Genomic DNA, 17818 nt, shown 5'->3' with positions numbered 1-17818 from the left:
AATTTCATATACTTGAACAGTTTTGGCTAGGTATGTAATAGTCCCCAGCATGCTGGGGTGGAGAGCATACACCCAATTTATACAATGAAAAGGATCACCCTTGGAGACTTATAGTTGTGATGGTATCACGTCATGGGAACACATGCAGGGCACTAGCTGACGCCAATGGCTGACCAAAATCCCTTTGCTCTCATTTATTTGATGCCAGGTGTCTCAGCTCCCTGCAGAGTATAAAGCACTAGGGCAAGAAAATAAACTGACAAGGCTAATTCCACTAGGGCAAGAAAATAAACCGACAAGCCTAATTCCATAGCCCACATCAAATTAATTAAAAAAAAAAAAAAAAAGCCACAAAACACTCTCCCCCAACACACCCACCCACACAAAAGCAGGAACTGTCTCCTATCCAAAGCTGAAAAACAAATATCCTTCAGTTTGATTCATCTTAATAGTTGCTTACAGGACAGAGAAGACAAACAGTAATTTTATCCTGGCAACATTCCACCGACAGAAAGAAAGGCAATGGAACAATACTGGATGACTTCTCCAATTTGAGTTTACCCTGTTGTGGATAAGACCTCTGTCTTCCTCAGGAGCACTGCAGGGAGAGAGCCTTGCTTGGCTGAGCACAGCATTTGGCCAGGCTTCCCTGCACCATGGTAAGGACCATCCAGTTTGCATCTCCTGGTTGTTTCACCTACATTTGAACCTGGGCTCATCTACCTCATACATTGTCTTCGCTGAAGAGGAGATGCGTGGTGTCCCATATTACCAGGCCCATTGAAACAAGGCACCCAGAATAAGTCAAAAAAGATTTCTTTGGCTGGTTAAAAATGTGTGGGCATCAATGAATAATTTTCTCCTTTTCTGTTTAGTTTGAATCAACAGCAGCAGCCAGCGTCAGAAACTCTTACCTGGTCTGAGGCCTCACACTCCGACAGGTTCCTCCAGGGCAGGGTCGAGTTCTCCTTCAGCAGCCACGTCCCCTCAGAGGTGCAAAACCGGTACACCTGCCCATGCAGCACTGCCAGAAACAAAAGGGGCCATAGAGTTGGCTGGAGGGGAGCCTGAACACAAGGAAGCAAGCTGGTGCAACTTTCCTTCCTCCCAGGAACAGGAGCAGCCTGCAAGGATGTGGCTGCAAGGGCAGTGAGTGGCACATGTGCCTGGACAAACACTAACCAACAATGATCTCAAACAGTTGCTGCTCTCTTTGTATGTGTTTCACAACAGGTGTACGTTCCAGTTCTCTGAAATATCAGAGTTTAAGACTCACAAATTTTGGTAATTTTGAGCCTCAGATACAAAATTCAAAGGGAATAGAAAGTGTGGAAAAAGTGCTGATTCTTTTCTGAAATCATGCAGAATGATGAATAAAGAAACCTCAGAGAAAGTATACTAACACTAGCTCCCCAAAATGTAAATGCCTATGCAAACACCTGTGCTATAAAACAAAGCCATAAATCTCTGCTTAAACTACCCATGCAATCTTTTTATTCCTTCTGTCTACATGTTTGGATAACAAAATCAGCAATAAATAAAATGCCTTTCAAAAGCTGTTAGCAGCTTGATCTTGTAAAAGCAGGAATGACAAAATGGCTTATAATAAAATTACACCAGACTGAGGCACCAAAATGGGAGTACAAGAGGTGAGGAGAACTCAACCATAGCATATAAAAGGAAACCCTCTCTCTGGTGCTAGAAGTACTGGGGAAGCCTAACAACTCTTACTGCTGCACACAAGCAACCTGGAGCTGCCCCAATATCAGTGCATAGTTAAGGGTAATGGTGCTTGAGGCTTTGCAAATGAAGTTCCTTGCTAATTACAGTTCTGACCCAGCAAACTGACATATTCTGGGTTCTGAAGCTACACCTCAATAAGCAGTGCTGGGTCAATCCCTTCACCAGCGTTGGTCTCAACCAGGGCAATGTTGTGAGGCAGACACTATATTTTGAGGTATGAGAAGCTGAGTTTAAATTCAACTTGACATGGGTAACCAAACACCTCTGGATTTCAGCTTTTGCTCAATTCCATCTTTGCCTGCTGAAACAGCCTCCTCTTGGCAGCCCCATCCTTACTTCCAGCTGGAACTCTCTAGAGCTTGGCTGTTCTCTTCAATGGAAAGTTCTGGCATTTAACAAAAGTTCAAATATTAAAATTTATTTGTAATTACAAAAATAACCTACTGGGTTGTTATATTAGCTGACAGCTTGTAATTTGTTCAATAATTCATTGTCAGTGGTATATTAGTAGTAGGCGCTGTAAGTAAAGAATGATGTGTTAAAAATAATCTAGACTTTGATATTCTAATGGGCTGTTTCTAATTAGTATACTAAATGGCAACTGACAACAGTTTTGATAAGCGTAGTCTATTTGCTTTTGTAATTAGTGTATTGAATGTATTTTGAGATAATGTAAAAATAAAGTTATGCCTGGTGGAGGATTTTCTTTCCTTTTCAGCATTTCTGTTTGCATATGTTTAAACACAAACAGAAGGAGGGACTAGGCCAGTGCACTTACACATTGACAGCTATTAACAATGCTAAGGATATCTCATGTGATGGAGGATAGCAAATTGGAAACCAACATTTTTTTCCATTTAAGATTTAATGGACATCAAATTGAAGCAATCCATCTAAAACTTCTATGCAAAGACAGCTCTAGGAATCGGGAATCAGCAAATATTCTATTACAGAAGCCAGTGAAGTTGAAAACCAGGGAGTTAAAAGTCTGGATGGTGATAGGACTTAGAAACTCAGTCTGACTGCCAATGCAATAAGCTGTAACCAAGTATTATAAGACAAAATTACTACAAGAACAATCTCACACAAAAACAAATTTCACTATATTCCTGAAGAGAGAAAACTTGCTAGATGAGAATTGATTTTTTTTTCCCCTAAACATTATCTCACATTCTCTGAAGCTGTGAAACTTTTTTTTTTCTTTTTAATTATTTCTTACTGTCAAGGTCTAATTAAAATGAAAGCTTTGGCCTTGGTGCATTTATTTTTTCTCCAAATCAATCTGTGACACACTTTAATTCTATTTTTCTTTTTATTGATAACAATTCTCTTGAAAAAATATAGAGGAAAATGTATTGTATGCTGAAGCCTGGCACCTATTGGAGAACAGAAAAGTTTAGTGAATAGAAAAGCAAATGGAACATGAAATTTGCCATCACACAGAAAGACAAGGCAATTCCTTCAGTTATAAAGAGAAACAAATGTCAGTTATCACCATCTTATATAGATTGGATCATCTTGTAACTTAAGTATATGAATTGAAATTTTTCTAATTATGTCATGTAGCTTAAAATTAAAGACTGAAAAGCAGTCAGTTAAGGAAAAAGAATAATGACGTCCCTGAATATAAAAAAAGCATTTTGATTATGTTGAAGTGACTGTTTTTGACTGTGCTAATGGATCTTTTTGTACAAAATTTCTTTCACCAAAGAAAACCAATCACATTCTTTCATTTGATGATAGGAGACTAGCCCTGTTATATTGGCAAGGAGAGCTCTTGCCACATTTAGGGGTCAAGAACAAATGGGACTGAGGGCTGCTACAGTCTTCTGGGTAGCAGCAAGCCAGTTGCACCAGGCTGTTCTAGCCTCACTGCTTGCCAAGACAGCATTGGTCAGTGCAGGACCCAAGGCAACTAAAGATCTATCTATATTCAGGAAGAGTCTTAAGAAGCAAAAAGATTCAATCAAATCAAAAATCCTAAATAGATGAGACCACACGCATGAATGTGAGAGTGTATGTATGTTTTGTCTCAGGAATCATTTATGTGAAAGGAAGTGAAGGAAAGAAAGGAAGGGGGAGGGAATTGAGTCTTTAAGACAGCATTAGGATTCTGGTTGATTTATGGAGAGATGCTCATGAAAGAGCTGAGAGACTATGCAATCCATGACATAAAGAGGGTGCAGGGGTGATGTATTGGAGGCAAAAAGCTACCCTCAGGAATGGGAAATCAAGTCTCTCCACTGTGGACACAGATCATTTTCAGTTGTTGCAAAACACCAATGACCTCGCATGACATTAGCACAGGTTGACTGTAAGGGCCCTGAAGGGTTTGGCGCTGGATACACACTGCACACAAGACCCTTCATCCAGCACCAGCACTATGCAGGACCTGGGAGACAAACCCAGCCAATGGGACACTGGTGTCTTCGCATGCCACATGATCAGCTTCAGGGGTCCCCCAAAAAGGAGGGGCCACAGCCTCACGAGCCCCAGCTTTCATGTATCATGGCTGCTGCAGGGCGCACCTTCAGGGCAGGCCCTTCCTGGTCCCACCCAGGTTTCTCTCAGTTTCCTAGAAGCACAGGGCAACCAGTCAGTGTCAACTGATCCACCTGTCAACAGACTCCATCACAAGCTGCCACACCTTCTACTGCTCAGAAACATGAAAAAACAGCAGCTCAGAAGAGATGCTGCCTTAACTTGATGCTCTTCCCTGGTCATGCCTCACTGAAGGGAGGGGCAGAGAAGGGTCTCAGTGCCTAAAACTGTTCTGCTATGTCTGCAAAGCAACTGATAAAAACCTTAAGTGGAGATTTCAGATCTTGTTATTAAATGAAATTTTGATTAAAACTAATAACATACAAGCTAAATTCTCACCTTTGCTTAATGAAAGCAGTTCCAACTAATTTCGAAGGGATCAGGGGCATTTTGATCCAAGTATTAGAAGTATCTTAAGGAAAGCAAATGGTTTGTATTAAAGGTACTTATGTTTATTTTTGTAAGTATATACAAATACAGTATTCTTACCACAATTTTTCATGTGGGTTTAGTATGATTGCCCCTCTGCACAGCTGGTCGTGGCTTTAGATGGCAGAGATGTTAGAATCATAGAATGGTTTGGGTTGAAAGGGACCTTAAAGACCATTTGGTTCCACACCCTGCCATGGGCAGGGACACCTCCCATCAGACCAGGTTGCCCAAAGCCCCATCCAGCCTGGCCTTGAACACCTCCAGGGATGGGGCATCCACAGCTTCTCTGGGCAACATGTTCCAGTGCTTTGCCACTCTCATAGTAAAGAATTTATTTCTAATATATAATCTAAATCTACCTTTTCAAAGTTTAAAACCATTACTCCTTGTCCTATCTTCAATCTCCTATGCTGATAAAAGGACGCTATGTGCATGTATCTTCTTTTTGCGTGGGCCTGATCCAAAGCTCTAAAGTCAGCAGGAGTCTCTTGTCCTTTAGCCATCATATAGAGCCTTTACTGCAAAAGATCAGCTAATAATACATTCAGAAGCAAACCGACGACGACTTGCTAGAAAATGCCTGTGTGCCACGACAGAAGAGAGGCATGCACACAGCTTCCAGGTCAGCCACTGAGCAGTTTTAGTTTCTTGCTTGCAGGTGGTTTAGTCAGAGGTGATTCACACTTGTCCATGCCTGAATTCTGCAGTGACTCAAGCCCTCTTACCTTTCATGAAGTGCAAATACCAAATGTACAACAACCAGCTTCACTTTGAACAGATCAGCGCAATGAACAACATTTTTAGAATGTTTGGGTGGTTACTGCCTCCTTGCTATCCTACAATACCCCTTTACAGTGTCATAATGCTTTTCATTACCATACAGTCAATGTTTCAACTCACACTAATTATCACATTCTAGAATTGGCTATCATCTTCCGCAACAAAAATAAATAAAAGCTACAGCCACCGTATGGGGAGTATGATTTTATTTAACTTGTAAATTAATGCATTCACTGACAAAATTGCACAACCTTTGGAACAGGAGCTTAATGAAGCCAGTTTATTTGAACAGTGTCAATCACACCTCATTAAAATTACATGTTAAAATATGGATTGATACCTAAAACAGGCTCTGTAGAATGATAAAAGACAGAGAGGAAAGGCCATGAGTTAGCACTGAAGTTAATATCATCATCTACCTTGCTCTCTGATGAGTTTTCAAATCAAATCAAACATAATGTCTAGCTAAACACTTTTACACACGGGGGAAATACATTATCACATCTCAGAAGGCTCACAAACATTTCCTTACTAGCCTCCTTTTGCTAGAAATAAAAACAAATTAAATGATTTCTCTGCTTAAAATGACCAACCTGATCTGCCTTTTATAACATCAGTGTGTCAAGGTCAGTGTGAGATTACTCACCTAACTGTCCCTGAGGATAAACTGGAACATTATTCATTTTAAAAACAAATTACAGCATGTCCTATCCAATCACATTTATTCAGGCAGAGAGAAAAGAGATTGGAAAAAGGACAAGAGACCGAGAGTTTCACCTAGCTGCTGTGTATAAAGTGTTATAGAACCCTCCTCTGTTAATAGCTCTTCTCTATTTCAAGCAGGAGTAAATGTTTAGGAGAAGATAACAATTTTCTCCATAAAAAGGGGACTCTGCAGTATATGAGCACCACAAGTCTTCCAGCAGACTGTGTTTTTCTTGAAGTGAGAGAAATGCCCTTTGACGGGGACAACAGTTTACCTGAACATAGGAGTTTGCACCTCCCAACAGCCCTGTTCAGTTCTCAAAGGGTGTGACCTTGGCACTACTCACCTCAAAGGAGTCACTGTTGTGTGAAAAAGTTGTGTGTCATGTAGGCTGGTGACTTGTACAGCGAACACATCCTAAAACCAAGATTCATGCACTTGCCTGTGAGCATGCAGCTGGAAATACAACACGAAGGAGCAGCCTGAACACAAAGCCTCTAGGGAGCAGGAGGAGCTCCAGCCTGCATGACTGTCCAAGAACCACATTCATCTAAATGCCCATTTATACTGGGCTTGCTGCCACAACGTCTGAAATTATATTACCTCAACAAGCAGTTTAACTACAAGTACTTTATTTAGTACCCCTTCCCACTCCTCCTGTTCCCTCATAGGGTATTAGTCATCCCAACTTCTTCGTTTCAGTGATGATAAAGCAATGACAAACAGATATGTTTTGCATTTTGTCTTGGAGGCAGAAAGCTGGTGGTCACTTCAAGTTCTTGCAACAGGAAGAAACTCATTTTCAATTACATTCTACAGTTTGGATAAGTGGGGAAACAGACCTGAATATAACATCACTAGCTCTTAACCCAAGAGATCCAAGAACCCTTCCAGCCTCTTTCAGTGTAAATCTAATATAATAAATAAAATAAAATAAAAATACTGCAATGAAAAGAGAGAGTCATATACCCACCATGCTACCAAGAGATGGATGCAAGCTTACACACACCTAACAGATACCTCTAAATGCTGCAAGGGGACATCCAGTTAAGCAAGTGCAGGCTATGCCATGGACTGTACAAGGCCACCCTGCATGCCCAGTAAGACCTCAGTGCATGAATCTTGTGCTATGCTACCAAAAGCGAAGAATCAGAGACTCTGCTCATGGAGGTGATGCCTTGCATCACCCAAGGGATACTGCCTGCACACAAATTCTCATTTTAAAATATTCAAATTGAAATTATATTAATGTTACAAAATTAATCATTCAAGAATTAAGAAATGCCAAGCTAAATCTGCTTATGCATTTTTTTTAATTCCAGGCAATATAACTGTTTCTATGTATGCAGTCATGCTTCCCCCCCCCCCCCCAGAATCCACTGATACTCTCTCCCCCTCCCCAATTTTTTTCTTCAGGGTGAAGAATAGAGGGGGGTCATTTAACAAGAGATTAGTCCTCTTTATCACTGTGAGACATCAAGTTGTATTTAAACATACTGCCAACAAATTCAATGTTTTCTTAAACCACCAATTTGGCTTCCCAATGAACACAGAGTGCTGGTTTCTCATATTTGTTCCCAGAGTTCCAAAAACGAAGTGCATATTCTAGTCATATATAAAAGCCAGATTTATACAGCAAAGAAAATTATGCAGCCACAAAATCTGTTCTGCATGGACATTCAGTTCTGTTAGTGAAGGGATCATCCTTGCCAGCTCTGCAATATCTTGCCTCACTCAACATAAACTCTCACAGTTAATGAGGCAATGATCTTTCAGAGAAGAGTTCTCTTTACTGCATATCTCACAAACAGATCCATTCTGTATAGTGAAGGAATAAGAAATCTGTGGAGAAATGATGGAATATAGCTTCATAATTAAGAACTATTTCCATACTGGTTGCCAATAAATGTTGTGTGAGCAAAGTAGACTGCACTAAATCATGAAGTATTCATTACGTTGTAACCCTATATATCATTAGGTAGGAATTAATATCTTAAAAAAACAAACAAACCATACCATCCTAAAAAACAACAGAATATTACCCTAAGAGCAATTATACTCTCTAAGCATTTCAGCTGAGTAACTTGTATTGAGAAAGAGCTGTATTGACTATGCAAGACCACACTGAAACCTAACATAACCTTTTGAAATATACTTTAAAAACCAAGTCATAAAAATGCACCCATGTATGTGTGCATTAGGTTTAATAATGGAGAGTGTTTATGAACTATAAAAGATATATGAATTAATGTAATAAAAGAAGGCTGTTTATGAAAAACAAATCTTTATGATAATGGTACAGCTTTGTGAAGCCTTGGTAAGATACCAAAAAGCACCATTAAAAGTTTCTCAGAATAAATAAAAGTGGGTTGAAATAAATTTATTGTACCAACAAATGTGATTGGAAGTTTAATGTAAAATAAACTTGTAAAAACACTGTTAAGAGGTTCTGCATTTTAAAGTTATTGGATCAGTAAGTTAATGTAATTAATATAAAACATCTCATTAAAGTATGTTAAAATAAAGCAAAAAAAATGCAATAAAAAGTTTTCTTAAAAGGCTGTACAACAAAACTGAAGGCTTTGCAGAGTAAAGTGGATCTCTTCCTCTGCTATGTCCATGTTCCAAGAATTTATAAAAAATAAGAAAAACTAACAAACAAAACTTGCATACAGTGAAAGAAAAACAAGCTAAAAGAAAAAGAAAAAACTAGGCAAGTCATTAGCATAATGTGTGGTGAGCAAGAAGAAGCAATTTTGAGAAAAACCAACAGATAACTAGTATGTTAAATATGCATAGCTAGGAGGGAAAGGTGAGTAGGCGTGCAAGTAAACAGTTGTTTGATGAAGCTGCTGAGCAAAACATGAAGCTCCAGAAGACACAGGCTGAAAACAGTGCCAAGCACTGCAAACAAGCTGCCAATTCTTGTCAATAGGAAAATCACTGGTATTTAATTATCCTCAAAAACAACAGCATAAGTTAGGTTTATTGAATCACTGGCTATCACCTCTCAATGGACGTTGATAAAGATACACAAACAAAAAACAGGAATCCAAACCTGGATTGAATCAAACTTAATTTAGAGACAACTATAATTCCACAGGTATTACCCACTACCTACAGGAAGCAAAGGAACTGGATACTTAAAAGCAGAACAAATAAATTGAATCATCTTGTGCATTTCAAAGAGTGGAGACATTTTTATTTAACATTTTTATTTAACAAGCTGTCCACTCTCACATTGGTTAAAGGTTTTACCTCTGTATAACTGAGCCTGAAGCTGTAAAGAAAAACTGTATCAACTGGTAAAAGCTTGCTTTCCTATGGAAATAGCTCTTACACTCTGCAGACCTGGAATTATACAGATGCAGGCTGTGTGACCATTATAGGAGGTAGTACTAGGCAAAACAAAACAAAACAACAAAAAAAAAAAAAACAACAAATAAACAAAACAAACAAAAAAAAAAAACACCAACAATCAACTAGTGCAGGTGTATGAAGAAACACAGCCCTTGATTTTTCAGCTCAGGACACTGCCCCATGTCATCAGTATATTCACACATTTTGCCATTGGGTTTCTCTGTTACACAACATGAGGATACTGTTTTGTTTCAGACTCTGTAGCAGACATACCCTAACACCAACACTTGTCTGCCTTCCTCCCCAACCCTCTTCCCTTTGCCTTCTTTGCCCATCTCCTTTCAGCTGCTGTCACACCATTCCTCTTTCTCCTCCACTCACATTCCCCTGTTTCTGTCCTTGATTCTCCTCTTCAGTTTTATTCCTCCAACCCTCCCTACTGCTGCAATGCTTACCCATGCAGTACTGATCAACACACCTGTTGCTGATCCTCTCCCTTCATTCTGCATTTTCCTGTCCCTCTCAGCTCTTTGGTTTGTTGTCCTCCAAAAACAATGGAGATGAATCAAATAGCACGCTGATTCCAGCCTCTCTCCTCTTACCTTTTCCCACATCTCCTTTCTCATCAACCTGTTCCTCAGCCCTCCTCATCATACTCAAGCAGTTTCTCCTACCCCAGATAAACAGTGATGAGGAATGCAATCAGGATACTCCTTTGAACTCCATTCTGGAGCCTACCATGGCCAGCAAGGGCATGAGAAGTCTAATCTATTGTGTTGAATCTCATTCAAGCAAAGTTTTGCAAAAACTTTTTAGTAAAACCAACCTTTTAAAGGAAAAAGCAAATAAGCAAAACAAAACACAAAAGTACCAAGTAATTTCATTATAGAAACCACTGTCGCTCTTGTCAACAGTTACTGAAGGTCACTAAAACTTTAGTGTTATGTCTGGATTTACCTTTCCTTTACAACTAATCTTTATACCAATCTCTCTATCCCAAAGTTGAGATCTACCCCGATCTAAAAATTGGGAATTCTTACACCATTCCATTAGTAATCTTCCTTAAGTTTCATATTCCATTTTTATTTCCACTAAATTTTCATTGCTTGAAAAGTATTTGGATGGACATACAATCTTTTTGACTTAAATTTTTATTTTCATGCCAACGTGCAATCCTTTCTTGGAGTATCCACTGCTAATGCTACCTCACATTTTTAAAAGCTTAGAGAGGCTCACTGTCATTCATCATCCACATAACACCAGTATTTTCCACATTTTTGCCCATGCTTCAGTTCTGTTTAAAGGAAATTGTTGATACCTTGCTTCATTAGGCTCCAGGGCAATCATCAGGCAGGTTTCGCGTGTGGAAGCCAGTTTTTTGCTTTCACAGGAAATATGCTGATGAGCGCTTGATCCTTCTCTTGCCTAATTCACTTCTGCTTTTTCCAATTGTCAGAAAGTAAATTAGTTCCAGAAAGGTCAGATGAATCTGGCCAGACACCAGACACCACTATCATTATTATTGTCATTGAACTATTCAAGTACCCAGGTTCTCTCATAAACATGCTGTCCAGAAAAACTTCATTCTTATTCACGGAAAATTTAAAGTGATGTATGGGAATACTAACAGTTAACATTTGGAGCATGCTTGAGGAGGATTTGGCATCCTTTCGAAATTCATAGCAGGGACCAGGTTCTCTGAGGGAAAATCTAGTCTACCACAGAAAACTCTCAAGGGGAAAGTTACCAGCAAGACATTCAAATGGAAAAGGGTAATAGAGCAAATAAGTAAAGCTGTGTACATAATTAACAAGTGCAATCATTGTACAGCTTAGAACATTTTCAAGTTAAAAGCTGCATTTGTGAATCTGGCGTGAAAGGAAGGATGTTCTATAATTAAGCTACTCACAGGCAGACACCTTTTAAGTCAGTCCACATTTTTGCTTGACTACTTTGCCGAACAAAAATATGAAAAAATACAAACATAGTTAATAACTTCAAGAGACAGACAGCATGATTGCCTTCTACATAAGATATTTACATTTGTAATATTTAAGCAGATTGAACTACATAAGCATCTTCACCTGAATTCAGCTAAGGTTCATGGGACAAGCAAGTAGCCCCACAAGTTCACTACCAGAAATATATTTGTTATGTGAGAGAACGCGTACACATTGGATGTAAGATGAGCATTTCCCATCACACAAAGGTGAAATGCCAGGAATCACAGAAAAAGGAGGCTGTAGGTCACGTGGCTCATCTAGCAAGATGTTCTCAACCTATCCAGGTAAGATCAGGCATTCATGGTTTATCCCATCTTTGTGACTTGAAAAAAAAAAATTAAAAAAAATCAATACTTTGACTAATTAGCAATGTTTAAGCAAACCAGAATGATAATAAACTGTTCCCAGCAAGGCATGTAATTACTTAGCATACATAAGTACCATGTTTATTTAGACCCTTAACTACTTCAGTTTACTCTTTGACCACGATAATTAAAAACTGCAACTTCTTAAGTGTAAGATAATCAGTTTTAAAACAAAAGTAATGGGAAGAAGGGTTCGAGGTCTCTTCCTTTAGAGTATACTGGTACTGTAAACAAATGAAAGTGTGGAGATAATACATATTTCAATTACAGAAGACCTGTAGTGACAGCATAGATGAAGTTAAAGAAATTGGTGAGCTTAAATGTGTCTGCTTAGTTAAGCAATCTGCTAGAGTAGCATGGGCAAAGCACACAGGTAGTCCAATAGCTTCCTTGCAGCTGGATGTGACATTTTTTTCTCACTTAAAGGACCTGTTTGCAGTCACATCAGCTAGAGGCAACTTCTCAAGCAGATGCTGAATAAGGCTCAGTTATGCAGAGATGTGCCTTGATATCCTTGACACATCTCAAGCAATTACTTTAACAAAACAAAAACATTATACAGTTATAAGAAAAAGAAAATGCTGGAAAGCATGCAGTTTCTTGCCAGCTACGTTACATCTCACAGATGCAGTCACACCTACAGCAAGGGTGTCCAGCCTTTATGTTCAGTTCAGTAGCGCAGAAAAGCACATTCTTCCTAGAGGTGACCAGGCTTGTACCTGCCATATGAACAACATGCAGCTGTCCCTATCTTCTGATAGGTGCACTTTAACATTCAGCCATATCAAAAGTCTCCTGTTCCCATCACACGTTTGAAGGGGGACACACACGTTTTGGTTGTGGCAGAAGAGGAATCAGAGTGCATACCTTTTCACAGTCCCTAAATGAAGTCATATAACTCATCCCAGCTGAAAGTTCATGCTCTATTTGCATGCACCTCAATCTAAAGTTAAACATCAATTTATCTAAAAATAAACTTCCTATTTTTAAATATATAAAATGTAGAACGGCATTGCCACACAGTACACAACAGATGCATGTTAATAATATCTATCTGTAAATTATTTTTAAAATTATTTTTCCCAAAAGTTCCTATATATACCCTTGAGATGAGCAGCATATGTTCTAGAGTTTTCTGGTTTACTACCAGATGGAGACTAGCAAACAGAAGCAGAGGTGAACTTGAGAGACTTTTTTTTTTAATTTAGCAAACTGAGATTGCCAATTAACTTGAGACAGTTTTTACTGCAAGAAAGGAAGTATAAATTTTGAATTGCTTAAGGGTTAGCAAATTCAGAGCAGCATCTTTTTCACTGAAAAAAGGTCACACCCCTTTCCAGCATTATGGAGAGCTTTCTCGAAACTTGGTTTTATTGGAGCAAAGAAGAGAAGAAATGCAATAAATGTCTAATCATCTTTACTGTACCCAATATTTGAAGTGAAATTTATTTCCTTCTATGTTAAAAGACAAACAGGCAGTTTAGCTATATGCTCATGTAGCCATCTGCTAACTATCTTAAGAAGATCTCAAACTAGGAAACTGCATGATTAAACAAAAAGTAAGGGAGATTAAACCAGACAAGGTTTAATCTGGTCCCTTGAACTAAATGTTCAAGCCATGAACATATATGGCAAAACTGTCTGAAGGAGATATCTCACACAAACTCCTCCTTCCTCAGTTGTACAGCTTTCTGCAGACCCCTCTAGAAAGCAATATATATAGTTTCCTTTGGTCTGCCTTGCACAGACAACAGCAGCGTGTCACTCCCCCAGCATCATTACCACTGTGAGATCTCAGACAAAAGCAAACATCATTTTTCATTCCGCTTCTTGCTTAGGGCACTATGGCACTAAGATCCCAAGCTCCTCCCATGTCTGAACAATGCCCAAACAGAGGCAACCCAGGGAAAGTGACCAGGGCAGTGGATTTACTCCTACAGCACAGCAGTGATAAGGCTCCTCTCTCCTTTTTCAGCCCTTCTCCTACACGGCCCCAAGATCCACAGGTGAATCCCTCAGTTTACAAACAAAATACTTTTCAACTGTTATTTTTCTACTGTTCAGGAAGCAGGGAATGGGATCTGCAGTATTGCTGTGCGTGATGCCATTACAGCTGTGTAAGTCTACAATCACAGCTTTTGGGTAAGACACCACACAGGAGGAAAGTATTAGGGCTTGCTGCATTCATTATTTAAAAGTAGTAGCCAGGACTAAGCTAGACACTAGTACAGGGCTGGGACTGTGCAGACAATACCCATCATCACTGCTGTACCAGAAGAAGCATTGCCTATACCTCCCAGCCCTTCCTGTAAAAGCATAACAGGCCTCATGGTTGGACTGGTAACTTACGGCAGTTGGCAGTTCTGAGGCAATGCCCTATTTCTACCCAAAGCCTCACGCACAGCTTGCACTTACTTAAAGACACACCAAGAAAAGCAGTTCTGCCACCAGAGAGGTAAAGGTGAGCGCTGGAGGAATGATCTCAGATGTAAGTTATGGGAGAAAGGGAAATGGGAAAGAGCTGACCTGGATGTGTCCTTGCACCTAAAGGTAACTCAGAGCAGCAAGCCAGTACTCTGGTCTTCTATACACAGTGATACTGAGGCCCAGAGCCCGGGCACCTAAACAAACTCACCAGCAACAGATTTGCTGCCACACCTCTACACAAAGCTCGGTTCATGATATCTTAGTGACTGAGTAAAGCTATTGTGCAAAGTACAATAGCTTTCAATAGCTGTCATCTGACTGTGTCTCTAGTAGCCGGAGGCAGACACGAGGTTACTAGCAGAGATCTTCCGGTATTACTGCTAGGTTATTCTTCTGCCAGACTTTTAGCTCTTTCATGGCACAGACTGAAAAGTTATGCTGTTTACAAAGCTCCCTGAGGTGTACTTTGCCTGATCTTCTGGGAGAGCAAAGGAATAGGTAACACTATTGCGACACATAACCTAGTAAAGGGAGGATAACATAGAAATAAAAGTGAATTATGGGAGAGAAGTGATTCAAACAGAGGTTAATGACAACAGAAGTTATTAGATAAAAGGAAAGGATTTAAAACTAAGAAAGGTGGATCTACAGAGCACATGGGAATTACAAAGCATTGAGGCCACATGGCCAATGCCAATTAAAAGTATATGAGCCATTTGGTCATTTCTCTGGCACAAGAGAAGTTCATAATTTAATGAAAGGTTGGTAACTCAGTAGTCTAATAGCTCCTGTGTGGCCATGCTGGTGAACTTCATTGTACTATAGACAAATCTTCAGCTCTTATGTCTCCATCAAAGGTTGAAGAACATTCAATGGATACCTGAGGCACTGATTCTAGTTTAATTTTCTACAAAGAAACACACCCCACAACTGCTCAAACTGAACTTAGTCACGACAGAAGAAGGACCATAAAGGGGTTGCTTCAAAATTCACTTGTGCCAGACCAAAATACAGCCCAGCAGTCAAGCCAGTTCAGATGTCAGATGTCTCATAACTAGAGACATGTTCTAAAAACAAACAAACAAAAAAAAAAAAGAGAGGAGATTTTGAGCAGAGATCTGAATAACATTTGTTAATGTATTTTATTTATGGGTACTAGTCACCTGAATGTATACCATTTCATATCTACAGCATCTTTAATCTTGCATTTCAGTATAGGTTACCCAAGGTTTAAGTTTCCATACAGTCAATACCCACACATTACACATACATTCACCACCTCATCTATCCAAATAACAGTAAATTAGTAATATTTGCTACTGCTATGGACTAAGCTACATCTGCGTTACACAAGTTTATGGCCAGCCTTTGTGCAGCCCAGGGCATATAGGAGCAACTAATGTGGCTACTGTTCACAAAACTCATCTGAAACTTGTACTCCTGGAAGGTTTTTAATTAAGAAGGATTTAGTACTATTAAACAATAATATATTAGAACCCCAAAGGAGGTATAATTGTAAAATGAATTGTGCAGCTCCAAGGTTTCCAAATCCACACAGTGTTATTGGCAGCTAGCCTTCAATTACAGAAAGGTAACAAGAAAAAGTACACAGCCACTGACAGCAAGTTGTGGTGCCCTCCATCCCTTAAAGGAATACTGCTCCCCTGGGAGCTCTGGCCTTTGAGACAGACACAGCCCAAGCGTAACTTGGCAGTCTTGATGACTACAGTGTGGATAGTAAGATGTGCAAATTTTATCCAATTAAACTTCAGTGCTATCAGAAACCGAATAGACTTTTTGCGTTTTCACTAAAGGCAAGATCTGGCAAATATGGGGAACAAAGTTCTGACCTGGGCAGTCAGAAGTGCGTGAAATTTAGTTTCAACAAGCTTTGGATATGGTCCAAAATCTGTGCTGGAGACTTCACAGAACAAATCCTTTTAGCAATAACCTTCCCCTCCTGCTACTTTAGCATCTCCCCATGATGACCTGCCCAACAGCAGGAGTTGCGTAAGCACAAATAGAAGCAAAACAAAGATCTGGAGTGAAATAGCCCATACAGGTATGAAATTGCTCTGAAGTCTACTGTTTCAAAGACACATAAGCAGGTTATTAGAAGTGCAAATATAATCTTGTCTTGCCAAAAGCTTTTCTGGTGGAAGAGAAGGGACATAACACATAGAAGAAAGTAAGTATGTGTTTGTTTTGATAATTCACATATTTTCATTTAATATTTTCAAAGCATTTCAAAATACCACTTCAGAATGGAAGAAGTCTTCTTAAGGATAAAGCTTTAGAATTTCACCTCCAGAGTCCTGAACAGAATACTGTTTGACTGCAGGTAGCTTCCCCTCCACCTTGTCACTCCACCTTGTTCTCCTCCCCAATGTCACTGTTCCTTATTGTTCCAAAGGGTTTCTCCACAACACACACAAAGATGTTTTGTATGGCTCTAGAGGAACATGTGACTTATGAATTCCTACTATGTAGTAGTACAGCCCAGCAGTAACTGGGCTCCACATTTGCTATACCACCAAACCCCTGCACTGTGTTGTGAGAAATATTAGCCACCTATTTCTCATTCCAGTGACAATAGCTTAACCTGCATAGAAGCAGAGGCTACTCTAAACATCAGTTCTTTTGGCTTCAGTACAATATTGAGTATCCAGATACTTTTAATCTCCTTATTTCACAATTCCTTGGTGAGTTAGGACAATACTATAATGACCAATTTACTTGAAGGAGATAAATGCTAATACAATTGCAATCACATCAGTCAGGAAACTGACCTGCATGGGAAAACATGACTCAAAGACTGAGAGGAAAAAAGCCCACAACATTTCATTTGGGTAGAATTCCCAATCTAGTTTGCTCCACAGCCACACAAATAGATGAGTTTGTTTAGCAACTAGATGCACAAAATAAAGTAGTGAAGCACCAGTGGAGAAACATGTAGCATATGCAGGTCACATACTATTAAGTTCATTAACAATTCAATGCCCAGTATTTCACCGGGAGCTACAAAATGAATTCCTCTAAGGATTCAGATTTAATTTACGTGCCTGTCACAAAGCAAGTCCATAGCAGTACACGGATACATGGGTTCAAGCATAAAATCTTGGTCTAATGTTGTGATCTTTCTTCTATCCAATCATCACCAGCATATTCTGAGCCTTCAGAGTCCATCCTTGCAGACACTGTGCCAGTACTGAATTTGGCAGGGGTGCTGACACACACACTGGATAACACAACAGGAAAAAGTCAGGCTCAGCACTTCTAAAGAGATCTGACACACAAGTGGGACAGTATTGATTTTCTCTGCTGTGTTTTATAGGCTGCCTTTACAAGCAGCACTTTCAATAAGGGGCAGAAGACAAAAGTTGTAATCACAAGGTGAGTGATGCTGTGAGACCAAACCTTGCAACTGCAGGCATTGCTTAGCACAACAGAAATGCAGGCCC

At 39.5% G+C, this 17818-nt stretch overlaps 1 protein-coding gene across 3 annotated transcripts in view; it reads right to left on the bottom strand.

Moving 5' to 3' along the window:
* Positions 1–17818, bottom strand: part of GLP1R (glucagon like peptide 1 receptor) — an 89617-nt gene that overhangs the window by 32473 nt on the left and 39326 nt on the right. For all 3 annotated transcript variants that reach the window (XM_068676578.1, XM_068676577.1, XM_068676579.1), the window contains exon 4: positions 915–1024. In XM_068676578.1, coding sequence (XP_068532679.1) covers positions 915–1024 — 110 coding nt within the window. The remainder of the gene's footprint in view (positions 1–914; positions 1025–17818) is intronic.

Source organism: Anas acuta, chromosome 3, assembly GCF_963932015.1.
Source record: "Anas acuta chromosome 3, bAnaAcu1.1, whole genome shotgun sequence".
In the NCBI taxonomy this organism is placed as follows: Eukaryota; Metazoa; Chordata; class Aves; order Anseriformes; family Anatidae; genus Anas; species Anas acuta.
The sequence above is the reverse complement of the archived record's forward strand: the minus strand, read 5'-3'. Positions and strand labels throughout refer to the sequence as shown.